The following is a 24450-nucleotide window of genomic DNA, read 5'->3' as shown; positions in this document are numbered from 1 at the left end:
ACCCTTGCTGCTTGAGGTGGCCGGATAGATTGGAAGGTCAAGTTTGACGTCTTTGATTGAGATGTCATTGTACATAGACAATAATGGAATCAGATGATTGACCACTTCAGACTTAGTTATTTACAAGCATGTGTGGAGCAATAGGGGACCTTGTGGTTTAAGCTGTCGTTGGTCACGCCAAAGTAAAGTGAAGGTCTTGGGTAGTATAGGCCTTCAGCAACCCTTGCTTGCCATAAATGGTGACTATGCTTGTCATAAGAGCTGACTAAAGAGATCAGGTGGTCAGTCTCACTGACTTGGTTCCCAATTGTTAGATTGCTGCTCATGCTGTTTATCATTGCATTGTCTGGTCCAGACTCAATTATTTATAGACCTCAGCCATATAGCTGGAATATTGCTGAGCGCAGCATAAAACTAAACTCAGTCACTCACACAAACGACGTGGGTTTGACTTCCCACATGGCTATGATATGTGAAGCCCATTTCTTGTGTATCCCACGACTATTTGCCAGCACCTATTACCTCCTCCCTTTTTACAGGATTGAAGATTTGTTATGCCCCTTAGCTTATGATAGGATCTGCTGATTACCTTTCACAGTGATAATCCATATGGAAGCTTGGGCTCTGACCCCTCTGCAATGGACTATGACCCCTGAGCACATTTGCTATTGTCATCGTCAAGGTTAATGTGTGATGATGCTTACTTCTGACTGTTGTGTTGAACAAATTCAGATATTTCCATATGTTATATATGCTGTATTGGATTGACATGCATGACAATGAAACATTAAGACAGTCTGTGTGTATATTTGTATTATACAAGAGCTGCTATTTCAGCGACAAAGACTGTGATGGTAATATTCACCTATCTCTAACCTGTATCAGGACTTGAATTAGTGCTTTGTTACTTGCACTGGTGCAACCCAATATTACAAAGTGCAACCTAGTGATTAGTGTAACTTGCACCAGGTGCATGTCAAGTTTTGAGTGGGTAAGCTTCAGAAAAAAAATCAAATAATTCAAACGCATGTTTCTTTCTTGCAATAAAAGCAGTGCATCTGTGCATGATGCAACAAGATTTTGATCTGATGTTGCGCCTGGTGCAAGTAGGTTAACATCTCTTAATTCGAGCCTTGTGTGTCTATCGGCAAGGCAGGATATACTGATCCTTACACACAATGCTGGTATGCCAGTAACTGGAGGTACAAGACAATTGCTAGGTCCCCTTATATACATGAAGATATGTTGCTAGAAATTCTGTAACAATCCTTATGGCTGTGGTGCCTCCTACAGAAACAGTGTATAACAGTCTCTGATGTTTGAAGGACATATAGCAACTTAAGTAGGAATTTACAGCTTCTTTGTTATTTACAACATGTCTCTTCGCTAGGTATGTTCTATCAATGTTTATCAGTGTATACCTACCTCTTGTGAATACTCTGTACTCGCCAATCTGTAATATCGCTGTGTTTATCTATTAGATAAACGTGCCACTTAATCCTTTTGAACTGTGTAAATCTCAATCAATACATATCACTTAACTTCCTTGATCTCTGTGCATCTCAGTCTGTAATACTGTCTCACTGGCCTCCTGTGCATACTATATACATTGCTCGTAAATCATACGAGGGCAGGAAGTAGCCCAGAGACATAAAAAAGCTGTAAATCCATACCATACTTTCTTATTTACAACACTGTCTTGTAACAATGTATAGATGCAGTATTAGTAAATGATGATCTGAATTGGATTTGATAACTGTAGCTGTCCAATCAGTGTGCAGCATTGTGATGTGATGATATCATTAGATATATTGGCATAACGATGTGTAGAAAATGAACAAAGACTGACATGGCCTGATACTGAGCAACAACAAACCTTGTGTAACAACTGATCACTTCACTTCTGTTCTTGATGATACTGTTGACAGTCTGTTATGGAGAGGACATACGTCACCTTTATTGTGTTGTCACTTCAGATCCACACACCATGAACTGCTTATTGGATTAAAGTCAACAATCGAAGGTCTGCTGGCAACGCACAGTACCAATGTCTGGAACACGTATGGCGGTCTGAACCGTGTCTGTAACCATGTCGACCAGATCCTCAGACACAGAATCCGACCAGCACAGGTAAGGCTTGACATGATTTGTATAGTGTTTGTTTCTAAGTGTTGTTTATTCACCTAGCAGCAGCAGTGCTCCAGGTTTCATATTCATGTGAAATATGTAGAAAATACTGATTTACCCAATTATTTTTCATTTTGTTTTTTTTGTTGTTGGTATCACTCAAACATTTGGATGAAAAAATTGATATAATCTCTTGAATTCAATTCATTGTGTGTGAATTGTGTGATTACAAAAAATCAAGTAGTCGTATGCTTTTTGAAAAAACACACTTCGAAAACATTCTGGTCTTGTTCAAGTACAACTAACGAAAAGGAGAACTGAAATATTTTTTTCACTTGAACTTGACGTAAAACATGAGCAGCAATTCGTGTATTCTTTCCGTGTGTAAATTTAGCCAGTTTACTGAACAGTCTCTGTTTACGAATAAACAAGAGTACCATCGACTCGGCCAAGAATCCGCACATTGGCATTACCAGACACTTACTGGCAATCAAGGATATGTTGTTTTTAATGAGTACATTGTCAGTTATTATTTTTAGGTCCAATTTGCAACAAGCTGAAGCTTGGAAAATGCATTGTACAGGATTTCTTTTTATCATGATAAATCTCTATTTGGGTTGATAGATCATGAAAAAGATGTGACAAAATATTGTCCCAGTTTGTATGTGTTGTAAATAAAAATCTGATGGCAGTAATATCATTATCAGCTATACTGTCTTAGTGATATTTTAAGCTGATAGAATGAAAATACCTTGAAATTTTGATATTATCAGTCAGTGGATCCTATCGTGCTGATGCAGGTGCTAAGTTGTAGATGCAAGTCTTTATGTGATGATTTAGATGATGACTGAAGGCCTGAAGTTTTGTGTAAACCCAGATTGAAGTGGCCAGACCTAAAACGAAGATTTTAAAGGTATAAGTATGTAATGTGAAGCCATTGTTGATGTTTTGCCTACATTGATGATGTTTGTGTTGTAGAGCCACTTCCCCAGTGATTCTGACTACTGGGACTTCGTTCAGGGACTGAAATGGCTGAGTCCAGTGCTGGCACCAAGCATTGAGCGGCTCAACAAGCTGTCGCAGACCTGCGAGGACTCTGGGAAGGGGATCACATGGCTGCGAGACAGTCTCCACGATCACATGTTGTCTGCACAGCTGGAGGTTTTGGTCAGAAACACCAACCATCTTCACAACTTCTACTATGGTGAGTACATCTAACAGTGTGAGTGTCCCATGCCCTCAGAGGCTGTCTTTGTAGCCTAGTAGATGGCGTGTCTGCTAGGAGAGCATAGAACCCATGGTTTGATCCCCAGTTGCATCATAAGATAAAACTGTGATGGTGATCCTAAAGTCATGTAGTTGAAGATCCCTGGGACTCATTCTCTTGATTTTCAAGGGTCCTGGCCTGCATAGCTGGGGTCCCAGAAACTTAGATATTACTGTTAATACTATATATTCTAAGATGCTTTGACGAAAGATCAAAGGCGCCGACAATACTTTATCAGACGATAATGTGCACTTTTTGCATCACAGCACAATATGTTGACGTGACTGCGCCATTCCAGTCTGCTCCCTCGTAATCGAACATTTTTGACATTACGTCACAATGTTACCGAGGTCATGATGGATGTCAGTTGCCATCGCCTTGTACAGCCTCCCACAGGAAACTGCTTCGTCGCATCCCGTTTCATGGTTTGCAGTTGCATCACACATCACTGGTGGAAACATTATGTTTATGTTTTCCAAAGGATAAAATGCCTCATAGTTCGACTCAAAACTTTAAAGAGACACGGTAGTGTTTTCAGTGTTTACATTCCCACAATGCAATCGTGGAATGTCACATGACTAGTCAGCTTTGACTGAATGAACTGATCTAAACTTTCATTGGTAGTAGAAATGAGACGGTCATGTTGCCTTGTAAGGCTTAAGAGAATCACAGATGTAATATAAAAATGATCTAGAGAAGATATTTAACCTAAACATAAACTGTCACCAAACTGTTCATCACAGCCAACCCCGTGCGAGGATTCTTAATTTAGTTCACAGACACCGTTGTTTGTTTTCTGCCATAGATTAATCGAATTTAAGCTTAGAAATTATTAGATACGGCATCTTAGAAAAGAAATACAGTTCGGTCTACCACCATGTATAGTGTAATAAAGCACACTTTCGCCCTGAACTATTATAGTTAAAGCACAAGGAAGCTTGTTTAGGGCGAAAGTGTGCTTTATTACACTAAACATGGTGGTAGAACGAACTGTATTTCTTAAATATTATTTTAATTCAGTAACTGTTATTGTGTTGTGTAACATGATCATCACATTGTTACAGTAAATGATAAAATGATACCATAATCCGGCTAGTAGCAGACTCAGTGATAACTTATTTTTACTTGATACAAGAAGTATTTGGACTGTTTTTGGACTGTTTTGTGGATACACTAATCTATATTGTTGTGTAATTTGACAATTTGCTTCCTTTAAATCCCTGATACTTCTTCCTACACAGTCTGGTGTAGTGAGGGGTAAAACAAGTGCTGGCTGGCTTAGATACAGTATTTCTTGTGTGAGAGGGGCATCCTGCCAAGCTGTGTCGATATCTCATTATTGTAGCACATTAATACCAGCAGCAACCTGTCACATACACAAACATATTTTAATATGCTTGGGCAGTAAATCAGTTATTTATGTGGCACAGTGGACTTGCAGATTCAAGTGTTCCAAAGAGATTTTATGACTCTTCATGTGATTCCCCGACATCTTGAGGGGTTATCTCCCTTATGTACCTCTTTGGATACACTGAACACAGGCAGCTTAGGCGCTTGAAAAACACACGGTTCACGAGCTGTTCACAGATGCCAAGTAAGCCTGGCAGTGGAATCTACCTGGAAAAGGTGTTAAACTTTTACACATTGCCTTCAATTTAGCACCAGGTGAACAAAGGTGTCACCGCTTGGAGATTTTAGTACCATGATATTGACTCAAATGTGTTGGAGAATATTAATTGATTATCTAATGTCAAATAATTGATAGGATTAATTATTCTTTATGTGTATAAAAATTCCATATGCATTAAAAATTCTACATATGAACTAGTGTGATCCATTAGATGAGTTTTTTCCATCTCGTAATCTCTCTGTTGTAATGTTTTTAAGTTTATTCCCAAATTTAAACTTACAAGCTGTTCAAGAATCAGTCCGTAAAAGAACTTAGTTTGAAACCATCAACAAATTTGGTGCAATTTACAATGGCATTGTAAAATTAGGTCCATAAATCGGTATAAAAGTGCAATTATGGCGAAAAAGAAAACAAGTGGCAGTAGAAACTGAATGGTAATATTATAGTAATAAATGGTAATAATCTAGTGATTATTGCAATAAAGACAGTAATGGTAATATTCTCCTCTCAATAACAGTCAGTGCCAACTCTAATCCTAGGCAGAGTATACTGATCATGCTGGTCGTCTTGAAAATTGAGATTTCATGTGACATGAGAGGCAATAATTCTCTGCCCCTATATTTCCAAGAAAAATGTCAAGACATTTCTACAAAATTCTCTGAGGAAATACACCCTCAGGATCAGCAGTCTGCAGTATGTTCCAGATCTTTCTGTTTAAATGTAGTACAAGTCTATAAATATAGCATACCACTACCCCTTGCTTAATGAAGTTAATCTACATGTCCAGTTATGTCCACTTGGAACATTGTTACACAAGGAACAGCACTACCACTTTGCAATGTTTATATGTGAATTGTGAATTTAATATCTATATTGATAAATATTTATTAATTATCATTGATATTAAGCGTTTTCAAAACATATATAACTTGATAGGCAGAAATGTGTACATAATGTAGCCCAGTGACTGTGATTTTCTGTGATATGTCTGAAATATTTATTGCTGTGTATAAATTATCCATGCATCCAGTGTGTCAGTGTCTAAAACACCATGGGTTTTTATCCCCCCGGCATGTAATGCAGGTTTTGAACTCAAAAACTTCTTAGAATCTGTGAGTGAAACTTGATAGATATGTGCTGCAGACCCCAAAGTGGTGCCTTTTGGAACTTATAGGTTTTTGTGATTTATTATTTTCTTCGTTTCCATGGAAACGTTTCAGGCTTTGTCTGAAAATGGAGGGATAGGCTTCATTTCCTGAGCAGAACTAAAAAAAAACGTTCAATATTTTTCAGCAGAACCTGTTAGATGTATCAGTCAGAACCTAAAGTGGTGCCTTTTGCTATGTTTAGGTTTTTGTGATTTGTTATCTTCTCGGTTTTCATGGAAACGTTTCAGACTTAGTCTCAAAATGGAGAGATGGGCCTTGTTTCTGGAGCACGACTCGAAAACCATTTGATATTTTTCAGCAGATCATGGCAGATATATAAGGCAGATCTTGAAGTGGTGCTTTGTGCTATTTACAGATACATGGCATTTATATTTTTCATGATTTCGATGGAAATGATTCAAACTTAGTCTGAAAAAAACATCAAGTAACCTTCAGATGATATGTCCTTTCAAATATGTAGGGGCTGGGGGGATATGTCATCTTCTGATGACTCTTGTTCAAAACAGTTTTCACGGTTTCAGATTTAGACAAACCAATAAGCAAGATATTCTGCTCCTGGAAATGTACATGAATACTGGAGGAACCCACATAGTTATGCCTCACGTTGCGTCATGGAGTGGTGCCCCTCTGATAGGTTGAAATTTTGTTCACAGGAGAGAATTGTGCACTGTTGTCAATATGGTTGAGTTAAGGCAATTAAGTGTTGAAATGAGTAGTTTTGATGACATGGATTCATTTATAGTGATGTCAATAAATGATTTATGTATTTGTACCCCTCCTAGAGTATATGTGATCTTTAAGTATTACACACCTGAATGAAGAAAGTTAAGCGTTAAATTATATGTAAAGGGATTTATGAGGACCATCTTGGTTTCTGATATTTGGTCCTAGTCCTACATCAAATATCATCCAATAAATATTCATTGGAAGTAGGATTTTCATGTTAATACAGTAATGGAGGGGACAGTTGTCAAAAGCATCACAGTTCGCTGATTATGGGTTTGAATCCCACTTTGACTACCATGCATAGTTGACATAAGGTTTTTGCTTTGAGGGCAGCTGATCAATATCAATAGGTAAACATTAAGACTAAAATCATCTGAACCTTATCAAAACTGTCACATTTAGTATAGCATTTAGTACAAAATGGATGAAATATTTTGAAAATGGATACGTGAAGTTTATGTTTATTGATGCTTTTGTGTATCAGCTGTTAGCACTCAATAACATTTTGTCAAGTACTGACTCAGACCATGTAATGGGGGAATATAAATTCATAGCCACTCTGTCACGATTGTGGGGAATTAAACACGTCTTGTGTGATGGTGTGACTCGGCATGGCACAGCTGGTGTGATATTGCGGGGAAGATGCTTGTATACTTTGTCTCATCAATCCATTGTCCTTCATGCAGTCTCATTCTCATATCTGATGCAATCTTTTGTATAGGGATCATGTCATAACCCGATATATTTATCATGCATGTGTTATGATCAAATTGAAATATTGTTTAAATTGTGATTTAAGTGAGTATATTTATTTCTTATTTCATTTTTTTCCATTTTATAGCTTTTATTTATTTTCAAACAGATACTTTGGCAAAAACAGATAGATGAAATGGTTAGATTTAATTGTTTATTTAATTTATACAGTTATTAACATTATGCAAAGTTCTTGTTATCCTTACTTTAGTAATCAATTTTATGAACAAGAGTGTTAGTAAGCATTGTTTTAAGTTGTTTTAGTAATATTCTGGCAAAATGGAGATTCTATGTATTGTACCCATGTGAGAATCGAACTTTGGTACTCAGGGTGACAAGCAGATACTTTAACCACTTTGGTCAGTGTCACTGGTCAGTGTGATATGCAGTACTTGACGTTGATGGGTTGGTGATTGGCCCGGTTGTCTTGTGCAACCAAATTTCCTGGGTTTGAATCCCACTTCCTATGTTTCAAGGTTTGTCAGCATCAGGTACATGCTGATCAGTTTCACTGAAGTTGCAAACATCTAGGACCAGCATCCCCCTGCATTTAGATTCCTTCAGCTAACATACCTTGATGTAACTACAATATTGCCATGTGTTCTCTGATGAATAATTTATTCATTAAAGAATCCATGTGTTGACTGATTCACTACAGTAAAGGGAAAAAGTTTGTTTTCTCCATGTTAGTCATCTGTGCCTATTCAAAATACAAGTGTAAATGATAAATGAAGTACATTTTCACTCTGTTGGAAGTGTATGCATTTGTAGCCCTTGATGTGTCCCTTGATGATGTTTTCAGTAGACACAGGTGTTGATATATCGGATTCAGAAACACTCACTTTACTGAAAGTAATGATACTTGATGCTGGCTACCAGGTAGTGCTTAACAGGTGAAAGCATCACTTAACAGGTGAAAGCATCACTTAACAGGTGAAAGCATCACTTAACAGGTGAAAGCAACAACCTGCATTTATACTGTTACTTAGTCCAGCCTTTGTTTGTAGTGAAGATTACCCGTGTCAGGTGCGGCCTTGTCAGGTGCAGGGTGTTGATATTTATGACTGTTTTCTTGCCTAGACTGCTTGATATGTGTAAGAAGGCCCTGTACAACTGCCTCATGCCCTGATAGTGTGATCAGATTTGGCTGAAGGGCACTGGTTGACTTCCTACGGTGAACAGAGGGTAAGGTTCATGGAATGTAGATCAAGTTGGTGGTCATTCATGTGTGATGTGTGTGACCTCATACCAGGCTGGATGTGTGTTTTTCTTGTTAGGCTGAGGTGTGTGATGTTGCCTGCTCCTACATAGTGGAGGTCCATGGATTAGGTCAGTTCTTTTTCTCTTTGGAGATAACCATAATGTTTGCATTTGTGGAGTATTATGTAACCATGTGTAAACTTCACCTTGTGGAGGTAAGGTGTCGATATATATGTCTTCTGTCATCTGCAAACACGTTTGACCATCTGTATGTAGACGTTTGTTTGCATACTCAACAGCAACAGAAACACATTTTTTTTTAAAATGAAATCTCATAAGAGTAAATGATCATGTTTATGTCTTCTTTTTCGAAACATGACAAAAAGTCAGAGTTGTATTTCTTTTTCTGGTCAGTATATTATTGTGTGTGGAGTGAGCTGTATGGCATCAGTCTGTAAATGATCAAGTCTGGGCCAGAAAATCCAGTGATAGGCGGCATGAACTGACCCAGGCCAGGACAGAATCCTTGTGACTCACGCCATCAGGTTTCTAAGTCACTGTAACATAAATAAATACTGCATATCAGTTCTGATTGTGAGGGCTAGCATTTGACTGTAGAGACTGGCCTGTTACTGTTCACAAGTCCCAGACTAGCCATGTTTAACGGATCTTAACTGAGGCTGAACTGACACCTGTATATCTATCTACACCTCACAGATGAGGTGAAATATACAGATCTGTGAGTAGTGTTGTCAGCTTTACTCACAGAGCAGTGTGGACCGTGACAAATTAGATTTGGGTTGCCCACTTTAAACGTCCTACAGCTAATGTATGCACCTTCGATGTAACTCCAAATGTTCTACCTGCCAGGTGAGTTGTTCCTGAGGACAGCCTAGCAGCAGGTCGCTTTATGCAGATGACAAACTATCATCATGTAAACTGGTTTAGAAAATTTATAATAGAGAACTGTTTTGATGTACATGTTTATGGAATTGGAAAACATTGAACAATGAGCTATTTACATTGCACTGTTGTACAGCTATGAACAACTGTCAAACCATACTGTTTAGGTTGCAAATGTTTCAGATAGATAATATTTTATTTTATAATTTCAATTTTATTTACAAAGGGTTTAGAACACTGGAATTCTGTTTGGACCTAAGAAGGGTGTATTTGGTCTTTGGGCTGGAATACTTGACAGATTATGTGGATGAAATGGATTGTGCTTAATATGAGGTTGCCATGGTTTCCAGGTGTTGAAAGTTGAGACCAACTGGAATGTGACATGGTGGTATTGGTATATAGTGTCTTGTTTTGTCACCTGTGCTAAAACACACGTTGAAGTGCCTTCAGTATAATGCAAGATTCTAGTGTTTTTCTCAGACTTTCTTTTTAGAATGTAAAATACAACTTGATTTGGGCTTTGTAAAGTTTGTATGAAAAATGAATTGATTTTGTTTTAGGAGTGTAATTTTCAGCAATGTGTCTCCTCACATGTGTGATCCGTTTGATCAAATTCATCATAAGCTGATAGAGTCTGATTGCTTGACCCTTGTACAGGGGCACCTGACAACTGACTTTAGGATTTGTTTATGGACCAATTATTCAGCTGTGAACAGTCAGGTGTAAAACGTGAATAGGTTTATGATTAACAAATAAGCAGAGGTGACAGGTGATCATGTCTTGAGGTGTACAGCTATCTCTGTTACACTCATTAACAAGGTAGAATCAGATTTAGAGATTATCATACTTCCTGGTGGAGACACGGTGAATATGAATCCATCATCTAGAAATCATAGGTCTGTTGATGCTTCCTCCAGAATCAAATTCAAGTGATTTTTCTGATTAATACTTTTTAAGGTTGATATGTAATATGTTGTGTTTTGTTGAAGCGGATGTAATGAGATTTGGTTGTTGCCACATGATTTTGCTAGTAGGAACAGAACAGTACATGTGTCACCATAGTAACTGTATAAAATGGATGTGTGCAAAAGTTGTTTGCTGCATATATTATGATCTGAATGTTATATACTTAAAGAAACAAATAAGGGAACATCATTTCACGACTGTGTTCCTTTGATTATTCTGAGATTTCCTCCCACAGTGTGATTCAAAGCTGGTGATGAAATATAAATGGAATTGTTTCTTTTGGTATATCCCTAGAAGCAGTTATATTTCTGTGTGGGTCTTACCACTTATTTTTCTATAACCGTATCTAGAAAATGCCTGTGGTACAATCATTTTTAGCTTTGAGAACCATTGATATTTTTTATGATACAGGAATCCTGATCAAGTTGACTCTATGACTATCGTAAGTCTGTATTAAAGCATGAGAGTTATGACCATCTTCTATCAACGACTAACATAAGGCCACACTAAAGCAATGGAGTTGCATCATCCTGTCCGAGTAAATGCTTCAGCTACAATCATCTTTTCTCTGTGATTAACAAACACAAGTTAATATTAAAGCATGGGAGTTACAGGCGTTACATCTCTTTGCCTAGTGTACATCCAAATTACGGCATGGGAACTTATTCATTTTATCGAGATGTTTTGCATAAGTCCATGTTGAAGAATGGGATTTACAAGGGGCGTGGCGCAGGTGTATCTTCAAAATGTCTTGAAAAGTCCTAAACTTGGTAAATTTTAGTTTGTTTCTACTTTTGCTTTCATGTTGTTGTTATTTGTATGTTCTGCATCACAAATGCAGTAAGTGTTACCAGATAGGACGTAAACAAGTTCCTGGTTCTCGTAACATAACAGTATAGAAGAGACAGAGCCCAGGCTTGTCAGCTGACAGGTAAGGTTCATATTAGAAATGTAAGTCCTAAACTTGGTAACTTTTGCTTTCTAGAGTTGTTACGTCCATTTAATTGCTAAACATATACATGTACGGAAATACAGAAACATACACACTGAGTTAGTAATATTATGTAGTGTTGTTGCACTGTTTGGGTTTTCAACTTTTCCTGCTAAGTTACTCAAAATGAATCATGTAATGCTGATGTATTTGCCTAAGCTTGCCTGAAGCTCTGGGTATTGACATGAAGATGAGATCAGGAAGGACATGCTGTTTTTGTTATTTGTATGTTCCGCATTACAAATGCAGTAAGTGTTACCAGATAGGACGTAAACGAGTTCCTGGTTCTTGTAACATAACTAGAAGAGACAGAGCCCAGGCTTGTCAGCTGTCAGGTAAGGTTCATATTAGAAATCCAAACCAATATTGATTGTCTGGTTTAAGTCAGCAAGACTTTCTTGATTCCTCAGCTTTCTTAATGCATTTATGAAACATTCTGACTGTTCACATTGAACAAACATGTTTCAGTTTATTCTGTGTTTTGAAATCTGAATGTGTTGCCCTTTTTGACCAGGGGCTCCTTTCACAAAGCAACCTTAACTAAGTCCCATTCTTTAACACTGCACTAAGGTTACCTAAGTCTAAGGTATCTTAATGCAGTGTTAAAGAATGGGAGTTTCGGTTTGCCTTAGTAAAGGTTGCTTCATGAAACATAACCCTGGTAGATTGGTATCAGAAAATACCAGAAACAATGAGTTCAGTTATGCTACGAAAATCAATACGAGGCATACCACAGTAGGATAGAGTTAGGGTAGTTCTCAGTAGGGAGTCAATATAGTCCACAATAAGAGTTGGGCTAGTTTACAGTTAGAGTGGGGTAGTCTAGTGGTTAAGTGTTTGCCTGTCATGCTGATGGCCAGGTCAACTCCTGTGTTCCTTGCTGTGAAGGAAAGAGTCATGGTACGATAGTCACTAAGTCACTCACTAACCTGACCAACATTGTTTTTGATTTGGTAATATTAAAATCGATCCAGTATCATCGGACCAAGTCATTGAAACAATGCATGAGTATGTCTGATAAGGTTATATATTTTCACCTTCCTTCTGATATCACATGCTGACACAATATTAATCAGATCAATTTATCTAGTTAATTTATCCTTCCAGACATTTGTCACAGTTGCATTATTTCAGTATAATTACTTTATCTCATCGACATCCCATACTAGGCTGATGAGTCACATAGCTTTACAAAACTAACACATCATTGTGCACAGTGTGGGTCATAAAATGATTGTTGATGTGGCAGCAGTACTGCCTCAGTACTGGGAGACATTCTGGCAGTTCATGGCTGTGGAAGCTAAATTCATGATGTTTCTTTCATTGAATGAGTGTAGCCTTGGCAGTACTTGCAATGCAGTGTTATGGTAGACGTGGGGCGCCTCTCTCAGAGGCTGACATAAATTCTAAGGAAATCAGGATTAATATGAATATGCACATATGAAAATATACATAAAGTTATTTACACATTTTCATGTCTATTCAAATGTGTTTATTTTTATTCAGCATTTAATCATCATTCCCACATTAACACTATATAAGCCTATTGCAGGTTTTATCACAGTAGTAGACTACTGTCAGTGTACTATTAGTGTATGAAAGTTTGAGCATTTCTGACTCATGGTCTTTGTAGGGGATGTCCCTTATAATGTTGTTCACAAGATCGTCCTTCAGGGCTCAGAGGCAGGCATCTACTCTTTCTTGTAGGCTCGTGCCAGTTGCTCTGCAACTGTGTAGCTTCACTTCTGTCATTGACTGCTTCCTCTTCAGAAGATGTATGACTTCATAGATGTTTGGGTGTTTCTTCAGAGCCGACTTGTTGATTTTGTGCTGGTACCCCTCCAGATGGTCCATGTGAAAGGCACCCGTGATGTCATGGTTCAGGTGTTGGTTCTTCTCAGCAGGTCTTTTGCCATCGGTCTTGGCCCAAACTTCTTCCACCTTGTCAAATGGCACAAATGGAAGTGTGGCAGCTCTCTGGATCGAGCATCTTCATAGCCTTATGGTCAGAGAGAGAAATACTCCAAGGCAACGTGGACCTTCAGTGTTTTTCTTCAAATACACTGTGTGTAGTGGAAGAAACAGCTGATGAACATGTTGGGACATCATTGTGGGACGCAAAATAAAGTGGCCTTCCTCCACAAACTGATATTGAAGATAACTCTAACCTGTGCATTTGCCATCTCAAATATATATGTGAGGGTTCAGTGTCAGTTTGCAACTTAAACACATGCTCTTCTCAGGCCACTTAAATGAACTCCTAATCAAGTGATGTTATGGAGGAAAAGATTATCCCAAGATAAACTGTGGTTACCTTGAAGATAAACAGCTCTAAAACAATATGTACATGTTTCTAAGTAACATTCACTCTACTGTTTTGAAAAGAAATTTAACCTAATCCTTAGATCTGCCCACTCAAGACATGGGTTATGTTTCCTGGAAGTTACCCACCATATCTTTAGCCTTGTTTTTTCACTCACTACTCTCTGGAAAATTAGCTCACCCAAACTTCTGAAAAGTATATTTTAGCCAGTCAGGGACAGTATTGTTGGTATTTGGTGACAATATGGGGAACTCAGAAATATCTCACACCTAGCTGACTATCTGGAGCATATCCAATCAGCACTGTCTCAGGACAGACTGACAACCTGGAGGGATAGACAGATTTACAGATAGGACACAGCTATGGGTTAGACTTATATATGGGTCACATAGTTGGGGGGGTTATACAGCTGTCGCTCAACTAGATATGGGTCACAGTCTATCTGGTATAGGAACAAGTGGGTACAGAACATGATCATCTTTCCTCAGATGTGATTTTTCCTGGTTAAAAACCGTGAATCAGTCCTTTCTACATCGGGAATGGTTGTCTTTATAGTGATCTTATCGATGTTCTGTTCATATAGGACACAAATGTATTAATCCAGTAAGGTGCTGGCCTAGGATTCAGAATTATTTCTTCATGTGTGATACATTCACCACATTCATGGAGACCTTTGCCAAACTGGGTCAACACAGACAATCAGTCAGTGTAACCTTTGACACAGTTTGCTCAAGTCCAGCAATACATGTGTCTAATCAGGAATCTAAACTAAATTTTTTTGTTAGGCAATTTTGAAAAAAAAATTTTTTTCAAAATGAGGAGAATTTCAATGTTTACAGAAAAATGGTCCATTCTTCAATGCCTGTGTATTTAAAAATGTATTGATAAAAAATGAAGGGCTGACAGTGATGCTGTGCTTTTGAGTGCAGATAGGTGAGAGCGGGTTAACGCTTGACCAATGAGTTATTTGAAGTGGAGACGTAGGTATGCTGACTTCATGTCAGACCAGTTTTGAAGGTGAAGTTTTGAAGGTTTAAAGTTTGTACCCTTTATCATTTATCATAATTGTTTTAGCAAATTACGCAACAGTTGATATGATTATGATATCAAATATTGATTGATATGAAATAATGTTGTGTTGTTAGGAAGCAGCTTGACACAGCCTGCTGAAGAGAAAAAAAACAATAAAAGTTAATGGCAAGAACGTGATACACAGACAGAATACATTGATTCAGTAGGTAGGTCACAGATACACTAAACAAGTACATTTCCTTCTAAAATGACATGATATCAACAACAACGCAGGGCACATTTTGTATGCAGACAATTCTGCTTTTTAGTTCTTATATTAGATGTCAAATATGCATTCAGGAGGTAGGTCACAGCCATGCTAAACAAGTACATTAAATTTCTTGATTAAAAAAATACTTAGAAAATGACATGACAGCAAAAACAACAATGCAAGGCACATTTTGTATGCAAATATTCCTGCTATTTAGTTGTTTTGTATCATGCCACATACATATATGTCACCCAATGTCAGTCTTTGTCCAAATGTTTTGCGTCTACTTGTCTATACCTGTCCCTTAATGTCACCTTTGTTTTCACAATTTTTCCTGAGAAGATGACGGAACCCTTCCAAAGTGACCTTTTTATCTACATCATTTTTCAACGTTAACTGAACAAGACAATTGACAGCATACTGCGATGGTAGATCCACTGTCACTTTCTTGACATAAGAGAAGGTCTTGAAAGACTTGATAATTGTGATGGCTTTGTAGTGACTGTTTAAGGTTTCTCTGATTTGGATATTACTGTCTCAATGAAATCAATCAGTGTCTCGTCATGTCATGATGTATTCTGTTCATGCTTTTATCAACTGAAAAATTAAGAGAGATACATTTCATCTGACATTAAGTCTTCATCATGAACACAGTCTTAAGAAAATTAATATTCTTCCCCATGTTTGTTTCTTGATCCGAGATCCTTCATCCATGACAGATGTATATAAATAGAACCGACTTCCTGTCTGTCTCACATGCCTGCCCCACGTGCTTGTGTTATTGTCCTACTACGCAGCCCCACACTGATCAATATCACTGGTCTGTATAGTGTTGTATACACCACCACATATAACACGCATATATGTACTTAGTCTGTGAGCCCGAACTCCAAATGTCTTCAGTTGGGATAGTTGACCCTCTTGGGAGGTATGTGTACATGTTTTATTAGAATGTTTGCTGTGTTTGTATTGAGTATTTATGCATGAGTAAGTGCTGATTTTAACTTATTCTTTGGTTTGTTTGGATTGGTAAGCAAGAAAAATAAATGTTTGTTTTTTTCAAAATTTTAAATGTTTTTTGTAATCACTGCTCATAGAATTTGTTTCTGTATCACTCTAATGTGGTCAGTCTTCTGGGACATTTGCACAGGTATTACTATTGTATAAAGTTAGCTGGACTTTGTTCAAGGGTCTGTGTGCTTTTACTGTTGTATGTCTTAGGACCTTGATGATTTACATAACTCTAAGATAGAAATATTTACAAACCCAGTGTTTTCTTGTATTTTTAGTTTTGAATGCTATGTAGAATAATTTTTTATGTATGTTGACAGTTGATAATATGCATCAGACATCAGCTTTATAATGGTTGTATAGTAAGTTGCTCCTGCAAAGAAATTATTATTGGGCTGAGACTTTTCAGGGATACCCAATTTCTTAGTCAAAATTGCAAAATTGACTTGGTATAGTTGTAAGTGATGGTTTTCTTCAAAATGTCAAGGAGGTCGGCAAACAGTTTTGATTAAAAATGTTTTTAACAGATGTTAATTGTTGACATTATACAATTATACATTGATGGCAGCAGAATGTTAACATCTCATTTGGTATTTGGTGTCTTGCAATAGGAATAAAACATATTTCTCTCATTTTTATTCAGTGCCTTGTCGTGTTTCATATTTATGGACTTCGTAGATTCATATCCAAGTTTAAAAAAATTTGAATCTGTTTTGCAGTGCTGGAGAATCTGTAAAGACAATGTGGACCTTTAATGAATATCTTTAATGAAGCTGCATTGAAATTGAATATTAGTTAAAGTTAGTCTCATAGTTGCCATTTGCCATTTGCCTTGCCTATTGATGGGGAATGTACATAGGATGAGTTATTAGTCATCACTGAACATGCAGGAAGGAAAATTGAAAATTGTAAAGATATTAACAATTACAACTTACTGATAAATGTTTAAGCAACCGATTTCTGCGTGAACTCAGCGCGAAGTCTGACTAAGATTCTGTGCAATTATTGTTAATCGGATGAATGTGCAATAGGAAAAGGTATTATTAGTATGAAAACTGTGTCGTCGATGATATTGTACATACTGATATACTTATATTGTAGAATAAAGTTTAATTTACTCACATAGTACACAAAGTTTGGTCTTTGGGCAGCTAGTAGATTATGTTCAGGACACTGACAACTGATGTGAAACATATTCATTTCTGTCAGACCGTGTCTGGATTTTTGATAATTGATTGATACTTAGTTATTATGTATCTTGATGATCTGTATCAGTAACAGACTCTGTGTACATTATTATAATAAGCATGATATTTCATGATGAACTTAATAATCACTGCGGTGGTCAGTGTGTTTGTGATTGAGGTCAGTGGGTAAGGGAAGTCGACTGTGGTACTGGACATGTAATTTGACAACTGACCTCTCACCTTTAGTGTTCCCATGAAACTACATTCCTCCCAGCAGTAATGTTTAAAAAATGTGCTTTCATCACATAGTCTGTCCAACTGGGTCAATCTGCCCCGCTCAAACAAAAGACATGACCTTTGTGGGACCTCATTGTGGACATTGTCAAGAGGTTGTGTCATGCATTGTACGAGTGACTGTTTCTTCTTCTATGCTGTCAGCTGGTGTCAGCTTGCTACTGCTGAGGTCAGTCAGTCAGTTTTTATAATGCTGAATATCAAACTCCCTGTTGGGGGTGTCACTCAATTCATAGATTGTTGTCACAATGTGCCATGACATGACAGGGAACTTTCATGTATTGTTATTCACATTTGGAGAGCTAATATATCTTAAGCGAAGGTCACTAAAAAACTTTACTTATAGCCATGATATTGTTTGTTACATATGTGTACATATAGTTTGCTGGAGATTTCTTACAGTTATGTACATTTAAAAAAGTGTTACATATATTCTAAAATACACCTATTGATTTTGGGAGAAATAGTTATGTAAATATTTTAGATGTTTAGCCCACTTTATTGTGTGTACTTGGAACTGATTCATTGTTTTCAGACTGCTGTGTGTAAATAGGTGTCTGGGTGTTTAGTTTGGAAAACCATGAGAGCTACAGATCATGGAATTAAAGGGACTTATCTGCAGTTGATTGGCAGCCCCAGCTAGTTTGATTTGTGTGAGTTTGTGATGTAACTGATGTCTGCTTTGAAATGCCCAACACCGTTTATGAGTATTTTACACACAACCTATAAAGCAGAGCTTGTCTGATCAGAGGGCAACTGAATATTGTGTCACAGGTTCTGGCGAGAGGTGTACAGTATTACAGGTACACTTCCGTACTATGATTTAAACTGCTGGTTGACTTGTATCTTGATTCTTGTGGTGAAAGAGCATAACTGCTCACCATCCCTTCCTGTATGAAGCATGACTATTAAACATGTTCTGACCAAAGTTAACATTTAACAAAATGACAGACAGAAATATCAAAAGTGTTTAGGAAAGTCTAATATATTGTTTCATAAAACTGACAGATGGCATGCAATATACTGTAGAACATATTGCAGTATGTAAATTGTTGCAGTGATTTACAACAGTAAAGTAAGGCCACTACCATCACTAGCTCTGTTTGTGGGACTCACATGCAAGGTGTTTCCTCAAATTGTGATCTATGTTCATCTATTTCACCGTTAAGCTCATCTGAATGTCATGTACGGACAGGTTTCAACAATTGTCAAATCCTCCTGCAAATCACAAGGTCACCCAGTGCTCATGACTTCCTGAATCCTTAACATCATGATGAATGTGTGTTTTTCAATAGTAAGTGGATCTGCTGCAGTTACTAATGTTGTTCCTGTTTACTCTGATAGACTTGGGAAGTCTCTGGTACTTCCCCAACCATGTGGTCTTATCGTCTTCTTGCTTGTGTCATATCATACTAGCCTGGCTTGTATTGTCTTGTATTGTCTTGTCATATTTTAACCAGAATACCACTCGTAATCACTTGTTGCAATAACTAACACTGGTGCATTGTGTTACACACCAGCATTGGGTACTAATAGTCAGTTCTCAGTGAAGATATATCCCCCAGTTTATGATCAAGTGGTCAGGCTCATATTTGATTGAATGTCTTATCGAGGCACAATGGACATTTGAGTGTCCATAATATCACTGACTGGTTTGCCTGACCCAGATCTGGTTCTTGTAACCTTTCTGATATACAGACCATTGCCATCAAGTGTCACCAGAAGGCTGATATTACAACATAAGTGATGATGGTGCTAATATAACAGTTAACAAAATCTTAAAATGGTGATACACTGTCAGAGGTTTGTTAAGATGGTTAAGACGTTATCCATACAGATGGTCAATCTCAGTCCTGATATTAGGTTATGGAGTCATTACTTGTCATACATAGTGTTAGGGTTGCAGTGGGGTAGCCCTGTGGTTAAGTGTTTGTCATGTCAAAGATACTGCATGGTTCTATTCTCCTCATAGGTTCATTGTAGTAAAGCCCTTGATACTTCATTAATATTGTCCAAAGCTAGGTAAATTTACATTCATTACCTCCTAGTAAGAGGTCAGTATGACTAGGTTTGTTCATTTGGACCTGTTTTTACAAGATCTCGTGCTCTAGGGGTTTGAGTCCCATCCATTTTCCCAAAATCTCACTGTGAAGCGCTTAATCACCGACATCAAGTTTGCAAACAAGGCTAACACAAAAAATGACTTCATCCACCCACCAACAGAAATCACAGTGATCCGCCAAATCAAGGAGAATTTGTGCCCTATTTGTACCTGAATCATTTGGCAGAATCAACCAGTTTTATTTCTTAAACATACTCCTCTTGGAGAAGAGTGCCTTTTTCTGTCGCTGTGAAGAATTCCTCTCATGGAGAAAACACACATGATGAAATCTACAGAGGAACCATAATATCTTCCTGTGTTCTGACAGTGATAGGTTAGTTCCGTCTGTCCAACGCACTGATTGATTGAAGTGCCTTAAAATCCACGGACAAACTGCAGATTTGTTGGAGCAACAGTTTCAGTATGTTGGCAAGGTCAGTTGAAATATGAACCAAGTTTTACTGATGAGCTTCACTGAAACTGTTTTGCGTGTAGTTATTTAAGACAACACGTCTGCTTACGGCATTGCATGTTACCTGCAAATCACAGCCTCTGTTTGAAACAAAGTCTCTATCACGACTTTAGACGTTCTAGGCTCATTGATTGACTTCTGTGGTTTCACAGCTGTTTTGACTATCAGATCCAGTGAAATCTGTTAAGCCTGATAAATGGGCCTGGTAATTCCTGGGTGTTGTATTCTACCCACTATAGTAAGGTGATTTATGCTGTTGTTAGTTAAATGTGTTGATTTGTTCAGTTTTCTTCCATCAGGTCTTAGTACTTCGTACTTAGTTTGCATGAGCATGAACCATTGGCACATGTGTTTCCAGCTGACATTTAACGTTTGTTTCAGCTGGTGCTTAAATGTGCATTAGAGCTAAACTGCAATGTTTGTTATAGCTAATGCTTTGTGTTTCTGTTTCAGCCGATGCCTTTCTGTGTTCCCCTGCCTATTTCCAAGCCACCATCATCTGTCTTAAAGCAGTGGAGCTCAATAAGGTGGCACTCCTCGCTGAGATAGAGCCCAGCCTGGTAAGTGTTCATCCTTATATGCCCTTCAGTGAAGTGTTTGTGACTCTTCAGCAGTGTTCAATACAAGACAACACCTCATCACTTACATACTCTCATGGCAGTTAAGTTAGAGGAGGCTAGCCTAGTTATGTAGTTTATTTGAATCGTGCAATCACTCTTGATGTTCCCCAATGGTATTAAGTGTCTTGAACCTTGCAAGCTCTCCTGGGGTTTCCCAGAGGTAAATTGCATTGAACATTGCAACCACTTTCGGTGTTCCCCAATGGCAAAGTGCCTTGGACCTTGCACATATTCTTTTCAATGCCCACTGGGAGAGTGCCTTGAAGCTTTCAGCCATTCTTGGTGATCCAACTTGGTAAAGAACCTAAAGCCTTTGCAGCAATTCTTTTGTGTTTCCCAGTGGGTGTCTTCAGTATTGACAAACCTGGCCATACATTGTAGCAGTGCAGGTTATGGCTCCATGAAAGCAGACTTGCTCTGTTACTCCAGCGTGAGAGGTAAGAAAGCACCGTCTGCCGAAGACGGTCATTTACCTGTGGTGTTTGTGGACATGTACATAGAGCTCACAAATCAGTTGAAGTTAGGCACATGGGCAGTCCATAGATGGGTGACCATGTTTATCAGCTCCCGATAGTTTCTCCTGACACTTCACTCCTGGCACTGCTCCACAAGCATGCATACTGGAACCATATGGGTTCACAACTGAGTTTGTTCAAGCTTGCCTCTGTGAATGGGTATATGATGGTTGTATGACTGTTAACCTTCCAGCACCCCTCAGGCACTAGGTTAACCAGGGTCATATGATAGTGTTTGTGTGTAGTTGCTCTTGGCCCATCTGAGCTTCTTTGAGGTGGATGTCAGACACCCTACAAATGCATTATATATACCACTGTCTACAAGTATTGCATCTCTAAGTAGACTCCAGTATGCTTTTAGAGGAAGTTTACTTCTTGGTCTTTGCTAATGATAATAGTCTATACATCTGATGAAGTGGATTTAGTAATGAATGTTAGTGATGATCTGAACCTATGATAGCCCAGATTAATTCTTTGCCTATCAGGGCTCGATTTAGTGCTTTGTTACTTTTACTGGCGCATCTTGATATTGCAAAGCGCAACTTTGTTATGAGTCTAACTTGCATCAGGTGCAAGTCAATTTTTGAGAAATTAATTAATGATAAATTTAACATAATAAGCATAAATATAACAACTTCCTTTTCTTCTAACTGTGAATAGTCATGGCAACAAAACATTGCTGTTTATTGACACCTTTTGTAAAGCTCTATGACAGTGCTCGTAAACAGGAATCTGCTGTGTGGCCGTGTTGCTATGATTTCATGGGTACAACTCTCATAAATGTGAAAATATCCATTGGTAGCAAAAGTAAACAACAGGCAGGCATCAAAACTGAAGAAATTAAACAAAATGGCTGACACTACTGTCTGCTAAACAAACCCCTGACACTGAGAAACTTGCCAATACCAACATGAGTGATTTCATTGACAATTTGACATTTCAAGGCCATTGATAAAGCTACATATGTTGAATTGAAACGTAAATTAGAGACAAATCCAGCCACAAGCAATGCTAAAAAGATAAGTCTTACAAATTTAAAACATCAGCAATTGGTTGCATTATGATAATATGGAAAACATCTTTATAATTCGGTAACATATTTTTTTCATTACTTATGGCAATAAAATCAGTGCAGCTGGAATTTGGCTGATGCAACAAGATTTTTATCTGATGTTGCACCAGGTGCAAGTAGGTTAACATCTCTTAAATTGAGCCCTGCCTTTTACTCATTATATGTATTCTGTTGCAGTTGAGCGCAAGACATCGCACAAGATCTCACGCACGTAGTGCTTCTTTGCCCATCAACCAAGCTGCTATCACTGATGAGATGAAGAACAGAGACAGGAACGGCATTCTGGCCTCTCCCTTTGCTTCCCCTGGGAAGGAAAGTGTATTGAGTACCTCAGATGAACATGCTGTCCCCATACATATAGGTAACTGTGATTCACCAGCTTTCTGTATTTCAGACATTTCCACGTTAGAATAACTCCCCAAAAGTCTCTGTTGGTCAGTTGAGGTAATTAATAATCTTAGGGGTTAATCTTAGAAGCTTGGTGGATGACATATAATCATACCCTGCTCATGATATCAATCATTGGTTTGTCTGTGATATGGCTGAAATATCGCTGACTGCAGCATTAAGTGCTTTTATAGATTAAAAGATTTAATTACAGTTGAACAGCGAGTGTTCAACTCTTACTTTCTATTCAGTGAACTGAAGTATAGATTATATTAATCATCCACACACTTCAGGCTGTTGTGACAGGAAAAGCTGCTCTTCCAAACCACATGCATGCAGAAATAGCCATTGTTGAAAGATTCTTGGATTTTCATTATGAAACTCACTCACTCACTCACTCACTCACTCACTCACTCACTCACTCACTCACTCACTCACTCACTCACTCACTCACTCACTCACTCACTCACTCACTCACTCACTCACTCACTCACTCACTCACTCACTCACTCACTCACTCACCAAACATAATGCATGACCTGTAAATGAACCTGCCATGTATATTTCAATTAGATCTACTTGAGGAAATTCTCCAACCTGTCACTTGGATTACATTGAGGAAAGTTTCCAACCTGGTGTTAAAAACATAAGATCCTGGTTTGATTGTTTTGTCAATTCATTTATGTTACAATTACATTTATCACTGCCTCATGAGCCAAACACTGATTGTCATCAAAGTCACGTCCTGTTTAGAGCTGGCATTTCAGAGTACATTTGCAGTTTTATTGACTGCACATGGAGTATTGTGACAGTAATATTCATCCAGGAATATGACCATCTGTTACCACAGGGGAATGAGCCAGACAGAAATAGTCCTGGTGACTGTTCTTGCATCAGGGAAAATGGTCTTTTCGTTTCATGAACCAGTGTTTTAATCAGGTGTTGGTTGCACCAAGACTCACTGTGTATAGTACTGGGGAATGTCTGCGGACCTGGACTGCCTGGGGCCTGTGGTGAGATGTTACAGGGTGTTGCCTGTTGCCTGTGATACTCAGTAGGGTTGAGAGTATGTGATGATTCCATTGCCCTTTTAATGGCTGTGGGGTGAGGATTCTGTGTTGGGTTCAGGAGTTATGTATGTCAGGTCAAGTCAGGTTAGTCTCAGAAATCACAAATGGGATATTATTAGTGACAAGGTGTTTTGAAAGGGTGTAAGACCCTTGTAAATTTCATATATCCTGAGGTGCTTTACAAGGGTCTTGCACCCTTTCAAAACCTTGTGTGACGAATTTATTACCCTTAAAGGTCACATGCAACGTAAAACACAGCTTTGCAGATTCTGATAACTTTTGGTATGCACTTACCGAAACAAAAATGTTTCATCATGTTTATCATCAAAAATGTCAATTCAACCTGTAAAGTTGAAAAAGACGTGATGAAAAAAAGCCCACTAA

At 38.0% G+C, this 24450-nt stretch overlaps 1 protein-coding gene across 2 annotated transcripts in view; it reads left to right on the top strand.

Moving 5' to 3' along the window:
- The window catches only part of LOC137281939 (run domain Beclin-1-interacting and cysteine-rich domain-containing protein-like), a 61373-nt gene that overhangs the window by 2994 nt on the left and 33929 nt on the right, over nt 1-24450 (top strand). For both annotated transcript variants that reach the window (XM_067813668.1, XM_067813667.1), the window contains exons 2-5: nt 1977-2130; nt 3106-3331; nt 20856-20962; nt 22787-22970. In XM_067813668.1, the coding sequence (XP_067669769.1) occupies nt 1977-2130; nt 3106-3331; nt 20856-20962; nt 22787-22970 (671 nt within the window). The remainder of the gene's footprint in view (nt 1-1976; nt 2131-3105; nt 3332-20855; nt 20963-22786; nt 22971-24450) is intronic.

The sequence above is a fragment of the Haliotis asinina genome, chromosome 4 (genome assembly GCF_037392515.1).
Source record: "Haliotis asinina isolate JCU_RB_2024 chromosome 4, JCU_Hal_asi_v2, whole genome shotgun sequence".
NCBI classification, from domain to species: domain Eukaryota; kingdom Metazoa; phylum Mollusca; class Gastropoda; order Lepetellida; family Haliotidae; genus Haliotis; species Haliotis asinina.
Note: the sequence above shows the minus strand (reverse complement) of the source record. Positions and strands in the feature narration are given on the sequence as shown.